Below are 21,873 nucleotides of genomic sequence, written 5' to 3'. Positions count from 1 at the left end.
CATTTTTTAAGCTGATGCTCTTGATCTTCTAAAAAAGGAACTGCAGCAACTTGGTGGTCATGAAAATGAAATGGTGCATGTCAGAGACTTAGTGCTTCAACAGATTTTTCATATCAGTGAATCCATCTGGATTGCCAAACTTGTTTAAAAGGAAGAGTAGGACTTGTTTATGCTTTTCAAGCTGTGGAATAAGCAGAAAGAGTTAGAAGTATACAATTCTGGGGGTTTTTAATTGCTGATTTCAGATGAGGGTAGATGCTAATATGACAAACTCAGCTAAATACCATATTAATTCAATAAATAGATTTAGTTTCCTTTCTGATCTTCTGGAGGGGGAAAAAACAAACAGAACTGTAGCTGACTTTCCCCTGTCCATGTATGTGTCACTCCCCTCCTTTTTTTTTCCCTGAAGCAGCTACCTCAAACCAAATTGATTAAATACTCAAATTAAGATTGAGATCACCATCTTACATTAAATACAGAGAAAAGTGCCACCCCTGAGACTTCAAACACTTGAAAAATTAAATAAGAGCTGTCTGTGGGGCTAAGTCCAGACTAATGAAGTCTGTGTGCTCTAATCACCATCCTCCCTTAGCTTCAGGGTGCTCTAATTATTACCATATATATAAAAAACCTGAGAACAAGTGTCAGGATACATTTCACTAAACTTCCATGTTTCAGAAGCTATTATTCCCCCTACTCCCATTTGCTTCCTACATAGGGTTTCTTTTGAATTTTGGAAATATAAAAAAGGAAGTATTGCTTGGGGTGAATCTTACTTGCACTTTTAATTCCTTGCAGCAGCAGTTGGTCTCACCTTCATTACCTACAAAAACCAAAGTGAATGAGCAAAATACACACACACATTCCTTCCCTAATTTAAGAGGACAGGTGACAGGTGGCATTCTCCAGGATTTTTAGAAGGAAAAGTCATTTAGCCACCCCGTGTGCTTACAAGTTCTTCAGAATAAACAAACTGAAGTAATCAAGCCAAAGTTTGTACCTTGACATTCACTATGTGAGTTTTCAGCACTGCAGGATGTGACCAAACCCTCCTTCAGCAGTTTGTCAGCTACATTCAAATAACCATTGTCCAAGTGTTTCTCCACTGTTACTAAATTAACATTTCCATTAATCCCTTTCACTGTAATTGTGACATGTTGCTTCAATAACAGTTTTTTCAATGTGTCAAGTGCTAATGGAGACCACTCAGCTTTCTCTATTCCTGTGAAAAAAGGAAAATCAAGTCTGTTATATAAATAATTCCTTTAAGCTATAACTTGAATCGTACATACATGCTTTGGAAAATATGATGCTAAATTTTCCTAATATAAATAGCTTAAATTCTAGAGATAATGAACTAAAACCATGTTTTCTAAACCAGCTTTTACCGTGCTTACCAATACAGTGTTTCAGAAGATCATCATGTTGTTTACCAGTATTAAAGAATGAACACTACTACAGAACAGGTAAAAATTATAATGTTCAAGAAAACCAGTCAGGGGTTTTTGGGGTGGGGTTTTTGGTTGTTTTTTTTTTTTGTTTTTTTTTTTTGTTATTTTGGGGTGGTTTCCTTACCTGCAAGTGAACATGTAATAGTCTGAAAAGGCAGCTTTAAATAGGAATTGGTGATTGGCAGCACCTTTGAAAGGGGTAAAGTTTCTGTGTTGCCATAGTCTCCATACAGAACTTTCACTGAAGACTGGGAAGCTTCCAGAACAACAGCTCTGTACCAATTGCCATTACCTGAAAAAATTGGAACAAGAAGGGTCACTTGTGAAGAATCATCTTATAAATACCATTTATCCTGAGAACAAGACACTGTAGAGTTTTAAAAGAATTTTTAAATACTGTGGTGGATATATAAAAGGCCAATTGACAAGGAGCACAATTAAGGGATCCATAGGGACTTTCAAGCTGGTGTTTTTCCTTTGTCTACAGCAAAAATGAAAGCTGTGTCTTACACCGGCCAAGGAAATGGAAGGAAAAACCATTGTCTCACCTGAAAACTGAGCACAACAGGCTTCACCCAGTTTTGGTTGGAAGGGCTGCTTGTTGCAAGATCTACAATAGTCTTCCAGTGAAATCAGCTCCTTAAGGAGCTTCTTTTGACCTGCAGGAAAAAAGCCACATTCACTAACCACATCTGGGTACAATGAAGAGCATACTGAAGCCCCCTGCTCCCACCTTTGACATTTTTATATTTTCCTACTGCCCAAGATACATTTCAACACAGTTCAGTTCACTACACACATTGATTTTATTAACTAGCTTGCAACAGTGACTTCTTACTGGTATTGGGAACAATGAACACTTTTCCTTACCTTTATTTGGAAATGGTACAGCATAGAACAAGTCTGGGCTTACAACTTCAGTTACACAGACAGACATGGTTTCATCTACAGCCAATTCAATTGACTTCCAGTGCCCAAGTGAGGTTGCTAATAGAAATTGTAAGAAAATGCAGTGTTACCTGTCCTCCAAATATACATATATTTTAAGGAACTGTTATTTTATTTGATATTTATAATAGTATTTTTGTATTTCAGACACAACTACATGCCTTCCCTTCAGGAAGACAAATCTAAATCAATATAAATGATGCTTACTTTACTGTTCATAAACTGTTGGCATATAAAAGTAGCTAAAGTAAAAAACAGTTCAGAAAAAATAATACCTTGAAAAGCAAACATGAGAAAAGTTTCAGTCATAGAAAACTTCTAATTCCCTGATGCCCACAGAGTCAAACAACATTCATTTAAGACAAAGACAGTGATTTTTAACTTTCTCTTTTTGTCTGTAATGCCACCTGCAGGGCAGCTGGTGTTCAACTGTAAGAACTGACAATATACCCAAAACCATGCATTGATATTAACTGTAGTTAAACAAGAAAGTAACAGTTAAATGCTAGAATACTGAAAATTCTTGTTAAACCTAAAAGTTACCATTCCTCTAATTACCTTTCTGGTCAAAAGATGTGTTTGGAAAGTCATTTTTATCTTGTAGAACTTCCTTTACAACCAGTTTTTCCGAAGTTAGTATCTCATTGATAACTGTTGGACAATCTGTGGAATTATCAGTAAGCACTACACCCGCCCCATCTTCAGAAAGGGAAGTTACTGTGGCTTGAAGCTCTAAGCCTGAAGTGTACATATGAAATCTTCTTGTATCTTCTGGATTCCATTTGCTATTTCCAGGCTTTATACCTGGGAAGTAAGAAACCATTAAAATATCTCCATTCACTAATACTGACTTTCCTCAACATTAAAATTTCCTTTAAAAAATACTTTAAAAAAATTCTTTAGAGCATACCCTGAAATATCAAGACCACTTTTACTATGCTAGGGCAACACATTGTCCTTCATCTTGTTAACTGCTCTCCCTCTTCCTCCTTTTTTCTAAATGCCCGTATTTTCTCAGGACTCCCAAGTTTCATCTTTTGTATTTTATGATTCAACCAAGTAAATCCTTTGCCTCAGCACAAACAACAATATTAAAACTGGTTTTGGATCAGTGTAATCAGGCCTTTTTATCAAAGGAGCAGACAAAAACTAAGTGTTTTAAGGGAGGGTGGGCAGGGGAACTGCACAAGACACTTGAACAAACTGAGGTTTTGAGCTTTTTCCTGTTTCCACATTTTTCATTTTTAAACCAAGCAGACTACACCAGAAAGAAAGAGAAGAATTTTGAATGGTGTGGAAAAGGAATTCGCAGAACATTAAGAAACAGCAGTACAGTGCCAAACTCTTCAGGAGTCAAATGAAAGAGAACTGAAAGGCCAACTTGCTTCACTTAAAACAGATTAGCTCCATTGCCTGCAAAAGCTTTGAGAAATTAAGTTGCACAAAAGCACTTTTATTCTTAGCAAGGCAACAACCAAAAACCAGTAAGCATTACAGATGAAGCAGAACTAAACAAGCTCCCTTTTGACCAGTAAAGCAGTAAGCAAAGCCCATGAAGATCACTCCAGAGAACTGGCAGCAGTGCAGAGAAGAGAAAGCAAACAAACAAACCCAAAAGAACAGAGGTCTGCACAGTACTCCCTGTCATCACCTCCTTCCCCCAAAGCACAAGTCTCCAAATGCAAGAGCTCTTTTAAGAGAAAACAAGATTCACCTGAGAGCCAGCATTTAATTGCTTGAAATGGAAGTTTTAGGAATGAGGGTGAGATCTGTCGGAGATTATCCCGTGATACATCCTCAGTGTTCCCATAGTCCACAAAGCTCACTCGAACACTCCCATCTGAAGTGACATTTTGCACCACAGCACGGTACCAGTTACCATCCTCTAATTTTAAAGAAGATTAAAAGAAAAATTAATAATTACTTAACACATTTGCTAAGTCTACCAGCTTTCACTTGTTAGTAAATAAATATAATTCTTTGCTGTCCTCTACTAATGTGAACTATCAGCTAATTTTTCATGTTCATACTATAAAAACGAAACTATTTTAGTCTGTTACTTGCCAGAGTAAAAAGCACAGCAAGGGTCTCCATTCTCAGGCTCAAAAGCATCTGGTGGTATTTTCTGACAGTATTCAGATAATGATTTGTTAAGTGAGTTTAGAGCAAGTAACTCTGAAAATCAGAAAACAACCAAAGATGAGATCAATGAAATGAGCTGACTTCAACTTTATCAATGCTGTTCACTCCACAGTTTACTTGTAAACCTTCTAATTTACTCCCTGACTACATAAGTCAAGGAACTAACACCCCTCACTTTTTAAGAGCTGCCCCATATTTTTTGTTTGAATGCCTTTACCTCCCTCTTCAGCCACTGAATTTTGTCACATTCTTTTTCTAGCATTTAAAACGCCAATGGCTATCAGAAGTCTTTATAGAGACTTCTGGTAGAGAAACAAGAAATTACCTTTTAACGAATCCAACAGGAAGTCACATCCCAATAGCTGCATTTTCTCATTTCTGTGTTACAATTATTACATCTCTTTAAGTTTTTATAAATTATGAGAGCATACTAGAAGAGAGCTGCAGTAAATACTGTCTTGGCACAGGGAACATGTCTCTTACTTGCTTTTATTAACAGAATCACAAAATCATGAAGGGTGGAAAAGACCCTTCAAGATCATTTAATCCAACCATCAACCCAGCACCACCATAGGCACCCCTAAGTACCACATCCAGATGCCTCTTGCACACTTCCAGAGACAATGACTCTACCACCTTCCTGAACAACTTATTCCAACGCCTGGCCACTCCTCCAGTGAAATAAAATTAAGATATCCTTTGGCTAGGTTATGGCAACTCTTTCCCTTTCCTCTACTCCTTATCTTCAACATTTTCAGATTTCAGTACCATGACCCAATTTCATGGCCACTCCACTTGTATTCTTAGATAAAAACCTCAGAGGTAAGTCTTTGTGCTGTAAGCTTACTTGACACAGTAGTTCATTAGAACTATAATAAATGACAAACCAGGAAGCAAAGAAACTATCAGAAAGAATTAAGCTGAATAAACTTACCATGGCTGTTTGAAATCTGACAGTAGAATTCTCCAGGATTGTACACTGTACATACTATGACAGTGAGTGTTTGGTTAAGACTTAATTTAATCCACTTGCACATTCTTTTGTTCGTTGTGTCCTCTAGAGAGGACAGAAAAAAGCACAGAATGAAAAGAAAGTAACTTTTACAGACAAAAAAAAACCATCCTGAATGATCATTCACATCCTTGAATTTCTTGTTATAAACTGTCCAACAGACTAATTACCAGTGAGAGCCTCTTTGCAGAGTAAAACCAAGTAAGACAAATATGCCAGTTCTTTAATGTAATTCTACATCATCAAAAAGAGAAGCCATAGATAGCAGGGAAGAGTAATTACACACAGAGGTAAAGGCTAGCTGGCAACAGCCTGGGCAAGAGGGACACCGGAAAACTTTGGTTCCTGGAAACAGGGTAGGGAGCATAGAAGAGGGAAACATCTGTCACCAAGACTACTGGACACAATCTAAGGAGGAAGAGCAAAAAAGATTACTAGAAAGACTGGAGGCAGAAATTTGCACTGAATATTACACTCAGGTACCTGAAAGAAACTTTTTATTTAACACAAGTTGTAGAACACATAATGGGAACACTAAATCGTGGCACTGGATAACACATTCTCTTTAAAACCTGCATTCAACAGCTCCGGCTCAGTGAGGGAAATGACAAAAAGGTGAGAGGTAACCAATAAACCAAGGAAGTACAAAACAGACCCTTGATGAGGGCCACAGATCAAAATGTGTTTATATACAGCCAGGAAAGTACTTTTTATTCTCATTTTTTGTAAGATTCCTTACTCTTCTGAACAAAGAAAAGGAATAACTGTGTCCTGGCCACAAGGCCTTTAGTGAGAATGAAATTATTTGAACATAGACTTGACAAAAAGTTTTCAATACCAATGGATCAGAAGAGAATACATACATTTGCCAGACACAGGATGGAAAAAAAAGGAACTTAGTATGCTTCTTAAGAGAGAAGCCAGGAATCTTCCCCAAGATTCCCAAGAAATTTAATGTAACTTTAATGTAATGTAGCAAAAATCTCTTGGATTGAAGCTTTGGTCACTAAATTCAAACAAGGCAATTTAAGCATAGACTTGAAGCTTTATAAGCTACTACAGTCAAATTTTCAAATTTGTATGTGGGTTTATGTGTAAAGTATAGGACAATGAAGATGACAATAGAGCAAATATTAGTTGCACTAATGGATGAGGATGGAGGAGTAAGTAGGTAATAACTAGTCATAGCCTACTTCAACTGGAAATTGTAAGACTTCTAAACAAAAGTACCAACTTCCAAAAGCAGGCAATAACAACTTCGTTAAGCGTGCACACCTGGACATACACATAGACACACAATTCTTTACAGTTAAGTTGCCATGGCTCAACTTTGGACTTGTGAAGGCTAAACTTCATAAGCCAGACTGAAAAGCTCTTAGAGATATGAGCTTGCATTCTCTGTACCCACTCCAGCAGGAGGTGAACAATGCCAGGGCAGCAAGATGTGTTCATACTCACCGTTGCCTCGCTCAACATCACTCCCTCTGGCTGCTGGTAAGGCCATGCTCAGTTCCTCAGCTGCAAAGCCCTCCTCAATGAGAAGACTTGATACATTTATTACTGGAGTACCTGAGGCATCTGTAAGCTCCACCACAGATTTAGAACTCTCTTTATCCACTACTTTTACTGTCAACACTTTGTCTTTCACCAGTTTTTTCATGTAAGAAATACCTTCTGAGGTCCATGCTCCTAACGGTGGCTTTACACCTAAAAAGTCACATAGTATGGAAAGGTTCTGAGGTCAGTCCAACTCTCACCAATGTGTGGACAGGTACAACAACTGCAAGTACATTCTGAAATATTTGTCACATTTTGTAGATATGCCATGACAGTTAAGAATTCTGGAAATAATGCCAACCATTACCTCCATCCTTTCCCATGTTTTAATGTGAGATGTTACCGGTGTGGTGGTTATATAATACCACTTGTTCTCCCCCTATCTAGTTTGAAACTGCTAATCATTTACTTCATACCTGCCAGGCTACATCTTATGGCTTGAGCTGGCAAGTCCATTAAGCTTGGAATTATAGGACGAAGTCTGGTCAGTGGAAGAGAGTCAGAATTACCATAATCCATATAGTCCACCAAAACAGTGTCTTCAGAAGCATAAGCTGTAACAGCAGCACGATACCAAAGGTTGTCTTCTAGAAAGAAAGATACAGATGCTTTGTCTGAGAAGAGAATGAATTATTTTTTTTTGACAGACCAATATAAAAATACATCCATCTCAGTACAGCTCAGGACTACCAGGTGTTGGTTAAAGTAGCATTTTGAGAAGCAGTCTATCAGAGCAGCATCATTCCAAATAATCCCGTTTCTTCTGTGCTTCTTTTGGGGCTAAAATTTCAAATACATACTTATTTCCAGCCCTGGGGAAATAGAACTTAGCAACATAAAAAAAACCTCAAACGTTCCATGATCTCTTAATAAGCTATTTTAAATAATCTGAAACCAATGTTAAGAGTTTGGTCAATAAAGGGACATTTTAAAATTGGTATTTTACAGATACAATTTTTCAGACCACTACCAAGCAATACCCATAGCTAAAAATCTGAGATAAAAAAACTCTACATAAAACATTTCTAAACATGATTGCAAGATGTATCTTTTTTGGTAATAAATTTAAGTGACATAACTTAGTATTTTCACTCAATTTTTACCTGTGAACTGGGCACAGCACACATTGCCAGCAGCAGGATGGAAAGACGGACTACTGGGAATTTTGCCACAGTATTCATTAAGAGATGCTTCAAGCTCAGCAAGTTGACCTGATGTTAAAATACATAGGTTTTGGAACATAACCTGTCTTGCAATTATTACAAAATAATTAAACTCAAAGCCTGGAAGAACATCTTGTAGTCTAATGGAGATTATTTCAAATGATCAGACTAGGGCTCTTCAATCATTAACATCCAAGACAGTCCTCACATGCGTCTGAGGAATCACAGCAGCAGTGAACAGACTGGGAAAACCAGTGACGGATTTTTTTCAGCAAAGAGACTAAGCTGAAGCCAGTGCAAATTAAAATCAAGCTAGTGGAGGCATGCCAAGAAGAAAACAAGGAAGACTGCTCTTCCAACAACAGGCAGATGATGAGGTAGGCCACTTCTTCCCAAAGAACACACTTTGCTACTGATTACTCAGAATTAAAAGGCTGCACATGGACACAGAAGAAAAATTCACCTTCCTCCAGCCACCTCCTACCAAAGAGAAAAATGCCATACCAGCATTCTACATCCCATTTCCAACCCATCACTTACGGGCATTTTGCATCCGCTGACAAAAAAAGGTGTCTGGACTTCGAATGTGACAAACCACACCAGAAAATTCGTCTCCAATACTTAAAGAGACAAACTTAGTAATTGAATTAACACAGTCAGAAGAGTCTTCATCCTCAGGTATTTTTTTTTCACCTCCCTTTGAATAGTTTTCTGACACTGCACATAAAAAAGAAAAAAGGTTGCCAATCAAAAGCTAGCTGAATTTGAAAATATAAACATACTGAAATAGTTTATTATTTTTATTGATGCTTTGGACTTGGAAGGCTGCTATCATATTATGAAATTAATGCTCACATAATAATCACTATACAAATGTTTTATACTATTAAAATGTCAAAGAGCTAATGCCAGCAGTGATCTGAATCTCCATTAGCCAACATTTTAAACTTTGAGGTGATGCTAGTGAGCAGCTAGAATATCATGCAGCACAGGAGGATCTAAATTTCCCAAAGTTTAGTTTGGCTTGCTTGCTTACCTCTTGGAGACTCTACTTTGGCATCACTTCCTGAAGTTAAATGAGGCTTCATTTCTAAGGGAATTTTATTTAGGCAGTCTTCTAAAATACAGATCAAGAATAAATGATTTATCACACAAAACAGCCATCAGCTAGTTTCACTTCAGAAACATCCTCTGAGCCAGATCTATATTCCTATCACAAGGTGAGCATATTCTACTTATTTGTTCAGCACTTAATGGTTAAAATGCAAAACAAAGGTAATTTCAGAGTAGCTCAGCTACTTGAGTTCTCTGAGCACATTCAGAGCTCCAAGACTGTCTGACTTCATAAAATGAGCAAAGCAGTAACAATCAACATTTACTTGCAGTCACTAAAGACTGCGAGCTGAAAAACCGATTATTGCTTTTTAGACACAAGGATTCATAACTTACCTCATTATTTACAACACTGAGTATGTAATGATTTAGTCAAGATGTCTTTGTAAATCTTGGTTTCTCAGCTGTTACATACTCCATTTCTGAGGCATGAAGCAGCATTCCAAACTTTCAATACCTTTATTTTCAAATTAAAACCTCAATACAGGTGTTTCAGTTGCTTATAAAGTCTGGAATGAATGCACGGAACATTTCAAGAATGCAGTGACATTTAAGTGATCTTCTCTCCAAAAGGCTGGCGGGTTACACATCACTTCACCACTAGTATGCTGTGAAGCAACCAAATGTGAAATATGCCCAGCACAATCCTTAATCAGTTGAATTTACAGGGGACTAAAGTGAACCATCCTTTGACAGACTGCACAGTATTACATGGAGATAAGCTTCCTGCACATGAGCAAGTTTAGCAAGCTAGGAGCATCAACCACCACATCCCTGAATGTTTCTGTGGGCTGCAGATCAATTAAATGAATATGATCTTGGCACTACATTGTTCCTGTCTGCAGCCCGAGGAAAATCTAAACAATAATCTTCCACATGACAAAAGGTACACCTTGTATGTATTGATCTGCTTTGACAATCAAACCCAGCTCAACTGAAAATCTGAATTCTGACTCCTCAAAGGTCTTGTGGCTTGGCTTGTCTCCCACTGAAGCTTGCTAAGTTAGAAATATGAACATGCTTATAGAGTTCTCCAACTGGATACAGCAATATCCAATGATTGTTCTTTCTTTGGAATACTTAGTGAGCATGTATTAAATATAATGAAAGCTGGTAAAATCCTACATGGAACTAGAATTGACACTGTAATTTTTAAAGAGTTAAAAATGCATGAAAAAGAAACAAAATGGTACCAAATTTTAAAACAGAAAAATAGACAAGATGATCCAGAACACACCGAAGTTAATACAATTCTATTGGAAAAGTAACCTTACTAAAATTTAAGGTTATTAAGCTTAGCAAGGTATTTCAGGCACTGACATTTTATGGAAAGGTGAAAAAGTAGAATTAAAAAAAAAAAAAGGAGTCAAGGGAGAGGTTGGGAAAGTGACAAGAGGGAGGAGGGCAAAAGAAAAAAACAGGGGTTATCTTTTACAGGTGTTAGGGAGGGGTGTGAACATAAAAGCCTTAATTATGGTGAGTTATTTTACCCACACAACCAAGCACTCACCAGAATCTGGAAGTACAACATCTACAGCAAAACTCAACCTCACTTCCTCCTGCAATATATCAACACCAGTTAGTGAACAGTGCTTTCCTATGAGCTGAGAGAAAAAGCTGGCAATGCCTCCATTCCATCTTTTTCCTTTTGGATCACAATGGACAAAGAAACACAATGGCTTGGAAATAATGTAATTAGAACAAGAGGGGATAGCAGATTATTTTCTCCCATCTAAGTGAATAATAAAGGCCTTCAAAAATATAACCTTACATATTAAAGCTGCTGCTGGGGCTTGAGGTGCTATCAATTCAACTAACTTCTGCACTGCACTCTCTTCTAAAGAATTGGGAAATTAAGGTAAAAATAAAGACTCCCAAGAAGTACCCTATTTAAAACAGGTACAAATTATGTTTAATATGAAGCTTGTAGTAACAAAGTTCAAGAAACACTGCAGAGACATGCTGAACATCAACAAAGAACAAGTGCTGAAGACTCACACATTTACGCCCTCACCTGTTTTACAGGACAGCTCAGATAAAATTCCCACTTACAATGCTCTCATAAATAAGAAGAATCGAATTCCACCTTCTTCCTCATAACCTTAACACATCAGAGTAGATTAGAACTCCTGCTTCATCTGCTGGCATCCATTTTTAAAAAGTAGTAAGTTAATGTAACCCACCTTAATACCCTTCAACACGCAATCTCTTACTTCTGCAGAACTTATGAGAGCTTCAAAAGGTGAACAAGATAACAAAACCCCTTCTGTTCTTTGAAAATCAAGTGACTGCAAATGTTTTATTCATACTGTACAACCTTTTGGTATAAAGGGCCCTCACCATCAGTTGATCAGTTTCATTAGAACCCAGTCACAAGTACACACAGGAACAAACAGGATGAGCTAACAGAAGTCTTGTGACATGAAGCCTCCTTTCTACATTCCTTCAAAAAGTTAAACAGATGAATAAGCTACTTCAAAGAAGTATATGACAAAGGAGTTCTGCAGTGCAAGCAAGAGGCTAGCTGGAGGCATGCAAACTTATTCACCTTCGTAGATGTGATCCCAAGAAACCACAAAGACAGAAAAATCAACTCCTGCAAAAGAGTTCATAGGAAGACTGGAAGAAATGTTTGGCTCAAAGTAAGATCAAGAGAGGCTTCAACACATTACAGAGGAGAACTGTGTGATCTTTAGCTCCTTCTACAGCAAAGAAACAACAGCTTATCTGCATCTGTTACTGTATACCACATTAAATGTGTTTTGTTAATAAATTTCCAAGGCTCTAAAAGTCAGCTAATGATTTTTTCACAGAAACAAGACACCAGAATTTTTCTGAATTGGACACACTGCATCTGTTTCCTTCCCAGACTATTTCTCTAGCAACATCATACATGTCTTAGTTTTTAACTTTTTTCACTAAAGTTTTTTTCAAATAAAAGCAGGGTTGTCTGACAGTGCTTCTAAGAGCTCTAGAAGTAACAATTTTCTGAATGCTTCTCCCAGTAGCTTTTCATTTGAAGCACTGATCTCTCCAACTTGTTCCTTTCCTGTACAGGTTAAATGAAGCACACTGTCACTCACTCACAGCAGATCCAGTCAAGATATAGTCCAAATTGTATGACATACCTTAAGATAAACTCCCGTCTTGGTTTTGCTATGACTTAAACTGTAATCAAAGAAAAATATGTCAGTTTGAAGAACCAAAGACTGCTAAGTAGCATTAATAATACAATCTACTTGCAAACAGATAAAAAGCTGTGTTCACAGTATGTGATTTTTGCCAACCCTTACAGCTCACCAACTAAAATGCAGAATTACAAATATGGTAATATGTAATAATGACAAGCAGAAGATAATGCAGTTCCTTAAGAATAAGGAACATATTTTACTGTAATAGTGCCTTCCCACGGTAATTTATGTTGTAGTGGGAAGGACATTGTCCTTCTGTGTAGATTATTTGGCAGAACTTTAAACAAACTTACTTCTGTTTGAGGGGATCACAAACTACTCGATGTGCTGGCCAGTCTTTTTTCTGACAATCTGCAGAGCAATAGTATGTTTGCAGACACTGTGAGCATCTGAGCTTTCCTAAAACAAACCAAAAAAAAAGACAAGAGAAGTCTGAGCAGAACATGTATCGGAAGGAACAACAACTGTTTAAATAACTGCTTTACAAAACAGCTCCCCTGCAATTCTAAGCACACACAAATAGGTCTTTGTATTGACATACAGCTATCAGACACTGCTGCCCAAATGTCCCAAATTCCTTCTACATTTAAGGGAAAAAAACCCACCACTTTTGATAAAGAAATGCTCTCTTCTGTTTGTCAGTTCTGTTACTCCAACTATTTTCTGAATAGAATAAACTTGTGTCTGAGAGTTAAAAATATTCATCCACTTAAAGACATTTCTGAGCAAACCTGGTCTGGTTTCACTGATAGATGTACTGTGTGTCACAGGCTACAGGACAGCAGGCACTTACCAAACAGACCACAACGATGGCAAGTGCCCCCTTTAGGGGGTGGTACTAACAAACTCAAGAAACTCTTATCATAGCAAATAGAAAAAGCACTCTTAGACGAACATTGCAATTTCTTTGGCTTCCCATTAATCCAATTAGAATGTGACACCTGTGGAAGAAAAACCCGAAGTCATTCTTACTGGAAAAAATCTGCCCATTAGGGTAGAGATATTCTAATATACAAAAACATGACAACAAAAGGAGACAAAACTTTTAAGTTCTAGAAGGAGAAATACATGCTGATAATTCCTGCTACCTAGAAATGCTCAGAATACTTGGGGCAACTATAAAGTGAAATAACTCACAGTATTTTCTTTATCAGCTGCAGCTATGCAGTTCTCTCTACCAGTTTTGTCTTCCATAGAACTTCCTAGAAGCAGAAGTATTTGCAAAGGGATCTGATTAACAACACCAACACATGCCTATGTTATGGAATATTTGCAGGAAGAAACAAGGCTCTTGGCTACTCCTACTATTTTGCCAGCCCGTTTGAGCAAATGGAGATGCTTAGACCATGACACGCTCTGGAAGTCACTTGTTTTCATTCTGATACCACATTTAGTCAATCATGCAATCAGTGGTATTATTAAAACAACACTTTCACCTTCTGTGCTTATCACTCAATACTGAGAAACAAAACACACTGAAACGAGAGACTCTGACTTTCCAGTGAGTGCCTTATAAACTTGTGGTCTTTCCTGTGAGTTTTTCTTTACCAAACAACTCTTAGAAGACATTCAGCTAAGCCTGCATATCAATATAGCAGGAACTCTGTTTTTATAAGAGAGGGGCAACTTATCCACCTACAAAGAATTTGTTTCTTTGCTAGACTACATATGCCACTCAAATCTTGTTCCAGTCTGGCAGGCCTGTCCAAGGTCTCCACTGAGACAACATAAAGATTACATGGCCTTTTTTCCCCATCTGGAAGCAAGTAAATCTTGTAAACTCTGCCTGAACTAAAACTCTTGCCTAACAAAAAAATCAAATTACATGAACTCTCCAGACTCAAGATATTTGCACATAAAGCTAGTTCAGATCTCCCAAAATGAAGCCTTCCCCTCTCCCCAATTTGGAGTAAGAGAACATGGATCAGACAGTACCAAGGTACTCAAGAGGCAAGAAGCATTGCTGAAGAAACTCCAACTCCCATGTATTAGTTCAAATTCCCTAACACTTCAATAATCCTGGTGGGTTTTTTAGATTTTGAGGCATTTCAGCAGGCACAAGTTTGGATAATTAGGATTATATTCACAAGCCATACTCATTCTGATCATGTGTATCAATAATAATGCATATCCACAATCATAGAAGAATAAAGTCAAGATACCTCTGTCAAGCTTAGGACAAAGTCTCTCTTATTGCACCTCTGCTGTTGTTAAAACTTTCTGTACTGTTTCTACATTTGTTAAAAAATACCCTGTATTGTTTGCTTACAAAATATCGGATTTTGTTAAATATTTCAGAAACTCAGCCTCAGAACTATAAGCTTTTCAATAGTAAGTTTGTACCTGTGACCCTGTTGCTTAAATCTGCATCTGCAACTTCATTATGTTGAAGATTAAGTGGTTCTGCCATCATGTAAAGGTTGACATTAGAGTTTGACCAAAGGTGGCTGTGGGCCAGGTAACTGCAAAAGCATGGATTTAAAGATTAATTCAGGCAGGCACACAAATGAAAGTATTTCTGGTCATATTCTGAAGATATATTTAAGCATTCATTTTGGAGGGCTAATTCTCTACCATCTATTTCTTTTGTTTGCACAGCAAAACTTTCTGCGCTAAAGAACTCAACAACGAACACTGCAGATTAAATAATGAAAATTCCTTTAGAAGAGGAACACACTGACAAATGGGAGCAGCCATCAACACCTGCACGTGAAGCTCGCTGTGTCTCTGGAAGAGACCTCACTGTACTTTCGTTTAAAAAGTTTGTAGTGATAAAAAGCACAGGCTGCACTCCTGGGTTCCTCATGCCCTGAGGGGAACCACTGCCCCACAGTGGCTGCCTGAGAGGAAGCAAAGCCCTGGGCTCTGCCGAAATGCATTTTCAGCACCTGCTTTCCAAACGCTAAGATGCAATATAATTGTTTTAAATGACAAGTATAGGTGAAAACAAACTAAAATGAACCTGTGAATAAAACAGAGTAGTCTAAGTGACACTACAAACCAACTCCACCAGAAAAGTGCTTTCAACAACAGCAATTAAAGAGGTGTTATTAAAATTAACTGATTCTGAAGTGATTTTTAAGTGATTAAAATTAAGTGATTTTAAGTAACTCAGAATAAAATTAGACAGCCCCGTCCCAGCGCCGGCGCCCAAGCTCGCAGCCAACCCCGCCACCTCCAGCCCTCTCTCCCCCCAGCAAAGCGCTCGCTCCAGGCCGCGCCCGACTCCTTTGCCGGGGGAAAGCGACGCTCTCACCCACCCCCTGCCTCTCTCTCCCCCGAGAGCAGCGCTCACCCCGGGCCGTCCCTTGCCCCTGTCGCCCCTCAGAGCAGCGCTCACCCCGGGCCGTCCCTTGCCCCTGTCGCCCCTCAGAGCAGCGCTCATCCCGGGCCACTCTTGCCCCTGTCGCCCCTCAGAGCAGCGCTCACCCCGGGCCGTCCCTTGCCCCTGTCGCCCCTAAGAGCAGCGCTCACCCCGGGCTGTCCCTTTCCCCTGTCGCCCCTCAGAGCAACGCTCACCCCAGGCCGTCCCTTGCCCCTGTCGCCCCTCAGAGCACCGCTCACCCCGGGCCGCCTCCCCGCCGTCGGCAGTGCCCCACGCGGGAAGCAGGGCCGGGCTCTCACTCGAGGGCCGTCGGCGGCAAGAGGGGAAGCAGCTCCCCCCGCAGGCCAGCGACGCCTCCAGGCGCTCCCGGCGGCTCCGTGCCGCTTATTCCGCCCCGCCCAGGAGGGACCCCGGCCCTCAGGGGCGGAGCAGGGCATGTGCTGCTGCCCGGCCGCTGGCAGACCGCGGTGCGGCCATCGCGGCCAGAGGAGCCTTCCACTAGTCCGGGTTTTTCCAAGCCCCATTCATCCCGGCCTTGTGTCAGGGCCTGACTACCCGCACCGCAAAGGATTTCTTCCCAATACCTAATCTAAACCCATCCTCTCTCAGTTTGAAGCCATTCCCCAAGTCGGATCACTACATGCCCTTGAAAAAGTCCCTCTTCAGCTCTCTTGTACCTTTAGCTACTGGAAGGTGCTCTGAGGCCTCCGCGGAGACTTCTCCAGGATGAACAGCCCCAGTTCCCAGCCTGACCTCATAGCAGAGGTGCTCCAGGCCTCTGAGCATCTTTGTGGACATAATTACTCGTGGTTGAAGCAGTAACCCCAATTTATTTCATGCAAATTCAGAAAATGGCTGTGAGAGCTATGCAAAAAGCTGAAATTTGATACATAAAATGGATGCATTTGTATTTTAAAGTATTTTAATTTCACCCTGCAGCCAAGAACATCAATCACGTCATTTTCCATTTCCAACCTATTCTCATTTTCCTTTGTCCTTTTTCCTCTTTCTTTTCTATACAAGGTGTTTTCCCTTTTTCAACTTTTGTCTCCCACCTCCATCTCTGTCTTCATTAGAAAATATACTTCCTCCTCAAGACTGCTGCAGTTTTATGCTACTACTCATACATGATCTCAGGTGTTCTCAGTGCTGTTCAATTAAGCTTTCACCAAAAAATAAATTAATCTGATCTATTTTAGTGCCTACATTGTTGTACTTATTATTAAAGTGTATAAAATCAGTGATGGATTTTATTGTTACATGTTCTGTACAGCAGGGAATAATTATCTCTGTTCATAGAGAAGTAGCTGAAGCATAGCTATTTTGCCTTAAGTCATTTGGCATCTGGCTGTGACAGTGTTTCAGTCTAAATTATCTGTATTTAAGTCTAGGATCCTGTCTGCCAAACTAAGCATTCTCAAAAGAGAAGTGAACAACACATCTGAGGGCTGCTGAGTTTTAAGATGGTTTAAGATACCACCTACTGAAGTCAGAGGAAAGGCTCTTCCTAGCTCACATGAACCGCCGGCCCCCAGCTCCAGCCTGAGCAAAGCTGCGTGGATCAGAGGCTGCTCTTACAATAAGAAGGAAAATTAGGTGGATTTTTGTGGGATTTCAGGAAACCCACATGTTAAATTGCTCAGCATTTCATATCAGAGCGCACATACACCTGTATGTGGGAGACTGAGGGGAGACAAGGCAATCATTATACAGCCTTCATCATCTCCCTGCCCCTTGTTCCTCTGTCCCTAAGATTAGCCCAGTAATCCTCCTGCCTAGGAAGAACTAATACCAGTAAGGCACTAAGAAATACTTCTCAGTCATTCACACATCTTTAAAAAAAAATTAGGCTTTCTATATCACTTAAAACATCTAGACAAGATGATCCAGCACCCTGTCCAGCTGAATCTTAAAACTGTCCAGCATTGGGAATCCACCGCTTCCTTGGGGAGATTATTCCAATAGCTGCTTTTTCTTATTGTGAAACTTTTTTACTACTTTGGTCCTTTGACACCAGTGGTCTCAGAGGAGTGTGGGGTATCGCTCAGCACATCTGCTGTTTGAGCCACCTCACTGTTGTCCCTTAAAGTGGAGTTGCTAACATTTCTTTAGTTGAAGGAGAAAAAATAGCTTTGTAAGCCCTTTCAGTGGGCAAAGCTATAGAAATACTCTGGATAATTAACAAATCTGGAAACTGAGCAATCAGATGAACACTTCCTTTCCTTTTTCTTATATAATAAAGCATAAGTCAACAGCCAGAACTACAACCTTTTGAATATGTGGGCCAAATTCTGCTTCTGCCTCTGCAATGCAGAGCTTGTCTGCAGCAGACAAGCCTTGTGGAGGACTGTCTGTCTTTCAGATGGCAAGTTCTCTCACTCTGGAATTGTTTTCCTCAGCATTTGTACATGCCAAATAAGAGCTATGGCTGGCTAATTAAAAAGTACAGTAATTTTGATTTAACACCATGCAAGTGGTTTGGGGGAGGACTTTCTCTGTGACCTGTCATTATCATTCCCTAAGTATCTGTGGCCACCTCCTGGGGATATACTCTTCACATGAAAATGTGGCTTAAGCACAGATATTATAAGAGTCAGAACTGTCAGCATCAGTTCTAGAGCTATGGGTAGTCCACTGAGTACAAAAAAGTTCTTTTCTTCTGCCTTTAAGGAAGAACTGCACTAACCAGGCTCTATTTTCTTAACCTGATTTTAATCCTTCTCTGAAAAATGCCCAGAATAAAAGGCAAAAATCAGATTAAATTCTGCCAGGTCTGTTGGAACACACTAAACACATACAGGTAACATCAGTGGGACTGCATACAAAGTGTACAACAAGGTAAAAGCACACATCTTAAAAAGACTGGGGCCAGAATAGTATGCTGATATCTCTGCAGTTGTCTTTAAACAACTAGAAGACCAAATAAGAAAAGAAACATTTGGGCATTGAAGTGACTGTGTTACAGAGCAGCAGTGTGAACTTTGCAGCTCAGCTGCAGAACAGCAGCAGTAGTGGCAAAGAACCCTTTCTGAAAGCAAAGCTTAGACTCGTGCTGCATGGCAATTAGCAAGTGAGTGTTGCATGGCACTGCTTTCTGAAAGGAGACAATTTTTACTGATCTCTGTTCCACACCTGATTTTTATGTATTTTTATAAAGATGGAATGCAGTGTAATTTGAGCAAAGCAAGGGCTAGACATTTGCCTTTAAAGTGTTATTTGGAGGTTAAAGTTGAGGGCATGAGTGTTCTCTGCAACCTACTTCCATTTGTGCTTTCAAATTCATGTTTTTAAAGACACATGACTGACTTCTTTGCTGCTTAGAGGTGATGGCTAGGACATTGCTTAATTACCTGAAGCAGTATTATATTTCCCAGAACAATGGACATTGAAAGATTTATAGTTATTATAGCACCAAAAGGTTTACAGATTGATTTTTTTAAGATCCCACTGTTCTTTTTAAGGATTGGTTAAAATATTTTGTCCTGGTCTCAGCTGGGACAGAGTTAATTTTCTTCCTAGTAGCTGGTACAGAGCTGTGCTTTGGATTTAGGATGGATGTAAAACAATGTTGATAACACACTAATGTTTTCAGTTGTTTCTAAATAGTGTTTACACTATTGTCAAGGACCTTTCAGCTTCTCATACCCTACCAGCAAGAAGCTGGGACGGGAGATGGGGGGAAACACAGCTGGGACAGCTGATCCCAGCTGGCCAAAGATTTTTCCATACCAAATGGCATCACCCTCAGTACATAAACTGAGGAATAGCTGACCAGGGAATAGTTTGGGAACTGTCTAGGCATCAGTCAGTAAGTGGTGAAAAATTGCATTGTGTATCACTGGGTTTGTATATATTGTCATGATTATTATTTTATTTTCTGTCACATTGAACTGTTTTTATCTTGACCCACAAGTTTGAGTCTTCCAGTTCTCTGTCCTGCCCTGCTGGAGAGGGGAGTGAGCCAGCAGCTTTGTGGGGCCTAGTTGCTGGCTGGGGTTAAACTACAGGTTTTAAGGAGCATTTTCTAGGACCTCCAAATTTGCAGTTGCAGCTCTGAAATTCCAAATGCCTAGAAAGAATATGGAGAAAAAGAACTTGTTCTGAAATAACTTTCTTAATTAATGTTTGTAACTGAAGTTATGCAGCACATTCTACTTTGAAGGTCATCCATGATACAAAGTGAAGAAATCATCACTGCATCATTGAGTAGGTGATGTTTTCATATTGTAGGTATGTGTATGCTTTTATACATATATAAACTAGCCAAAATAAAGCAAGAATCTGATATAACATCATAGTTAGCCTTGCTATGAGTAGGGGATTGGACTAGATAATTTACTGAGGTCTTCCAACCTGAATTATTCAGTAATTCTAACTTGCTTTTTTATTGTTATGTTTAAGATGTTACTTCAGGAGAGGTGCCAATGCTCATTTTAGCTGAGCTGCTATAGCAAATACAACTGCTTTCACTTAGTAGCTTCTCTGCTAAGGTATTTTTTCAATTTCTTTTTTATATAAAATGGCATTTATGCTGTGCTCTGGATTCCAAAAACCTTTGTGTTCCACTGAAAAACTGCTGATGCCAGCACTGAAACGCAGTCCAGATTTTTGATGCCCAGCAACATTTTCACGTTTTTTTCTTTTAAATCCAATCAGAATGAAGTCCCAACAGGTGCTAAGTGAAGCTGTTTATTAACACTACTGGATTGACTCTTCCATGGTATGTGGGTGCAGAAGGTTTTGACATAATGTGCAGGGGTTGGTTATGGAGAATGAGATGCTGTGTACTTAAGGGAGAAGATTCTATTAGTCATTACTCGTACACTGGATCTTGCAAAAGGAGAGGCATCTTCGTAACCATCTCCGGGAAAACTGCTGGGGTGAAGAATCCCTCCTTTAAGGCAGCTGCTCAGGGCTGTGGGTTTAGATAGTGCCATGGAATGTCTGACGTAAGATCCCTTGATAACATAATCATATGTTTAAATAAGAGAAAAAAACCCCATCCAAATTGAAACAACTTATAGACGCGTGCCTGAAATTGTCTTGTGTGAAATCAGAGACTCAATTAGGTTGGAAAACACTTCTGAGATCACCGAGTCCCGCCTGTGACCCAACACCACCAGGGCACTGAGTGCCACGGCCGGGCTTTCCTTAAACACCTCACGGACGGTGACTCCACCACCTCCCTGGGCCGTCCGTTCCAGTGTCTGTTCGCCCTACCCGTGAAGAAATTCTTCCTAATGACCACCCTGAACGTCCCCTGGCGCCGAGTGCACTAATACCGCAGCATTACGTCCTACATCCAGCCGCTCGGAGCTTTTAGCACCGTCAGTGAATCGCGGGCTTTCGGCGGCACGGCACGAGGGAAGGCGGAGAGATGGGTCCCGCGTCACCTGCTGGTCCCGGTGGCTGCCGCGATCGCCCGTTCGCCCCCGGCCCATCCCAAGCGGCACCGCAGGGACAGCACGACCCGCAGGAATCACGGGAACCCCGGCCCCGCGGGGCTGGGCCGGCCCCGCCGCCCGGGGCTGTCCCCAGCCCGATCCCGATCCCTCCCCGCCGCCGCGGGGCCCCGCCCGCCGCCGCCATCTTTGTTGATGTGTCAGCGCGCCGGGCCGGGCGGCCGGCGGGGAGCGGGACTGCGCTGCGCTCGCCATGGCCGCGCTGCCGCCGCTCCTGCCGCCCGAATAGCGACCGGGTGAGGGCCGAGCCACAGCAAGGGCGGGCGGGCGGGCGGGCGGGCGGGTGGGTGGGTGGGTGAATGGGTGTATGCTCGGAGCAGGCGCCTTGGCACTACCGGCGTCCCCCAGCAGCGCGGGCATTGCCGGGCTCCTCGAACGCCTGGCGCGGAGCGGCCGAGGTCTCCGGCGCTGGACGGGACGGGCGCTGTCCGGCGGGCTCGGGAGGGGCCGCGGGGCCGCTGATCCTCTTCAGTGTCAGCGGCAGATAAATCCTGGGGACGCGGCCG

The 21,873-nt window shown here is 40.6% G+C and overlaps 2 protein-coding genes across 2 annotated transcripts in view; one reads left to right on the top strand and one right to left on the bottom strand.

Moving 5' to 3' along the window:
• Window positions 1–713: 713 nt before the first annotated feature.
• On the bottom strand, window positions 714–16,342 carry TDRD1 (tudor domain containing 1). Its single transcript, XM_059852000.1, is given in 22 exon segments — window positions 714–826; window positions 1,004–1,225; window positions 1,579–1,746; window positions 2,003–2,113; window positions 2,325–2,441; window positions 2,961–3,206; window positions 4,117–4,287; window positions 4,467–4,577; window positions 5,479–5,601; window positions 7,015–7,263; window positions 7,530–7,700; window positions 8,217–8,324; window positions 8,817–8,993; window positions 9,313–9,393; window positions 10,900–10,948; window positions 12,518–12,557; window positions 12,874–12,979; window positions 13,374–13,521; window positions 13,718–13,782; window positions 14,924–15,042; window positions 16,145–16,176; window positions 16,178–16,342. Coding segments are annotated over 22 exon segments (2,892 nt in total).
• A 5,125-nt stretch (window positions 16,343–21,467) lies between these two features.
• CCDC186 (coiled-coil domain containing 186) overlaps window positions 21,468–21,873 on the top strand; it is a 32,229-nt gene continuing 31,823 nt past the window's right edge. Inside the window, exon 1 of the mRNA XM_059851996.1 lies at window positions 21,468–21,603. The gene's annotated coding sequence lies outside the window, so the exon portion shown is untranslated. The remainder of the gene's footprint in view (window positions 21,604–21,873) is intronic.

The sequence above is a fragment of the Haemorhous mexicanus genome, chromosome 7 (genome assembly GCF_027477595.1).
Source record: "Haemorhous mexicanus isolate bHaeMex1 chromosome 7, bHaeMex1.pri, whole genome shotgun sequence".
Classification (NCBI taxonomy): domain Eukaryota; kingdom Metazoa; phylum Chordata; class Aves; order Passeriformes; family Fringillidae; genus Haemorhous; species Haemorhous mexicanus.
The sequence above is the reverse complement of the archived record's forward strand: the minus strand, read 5'-3'. Positions and strand labels throughout refer to the sequence as shown.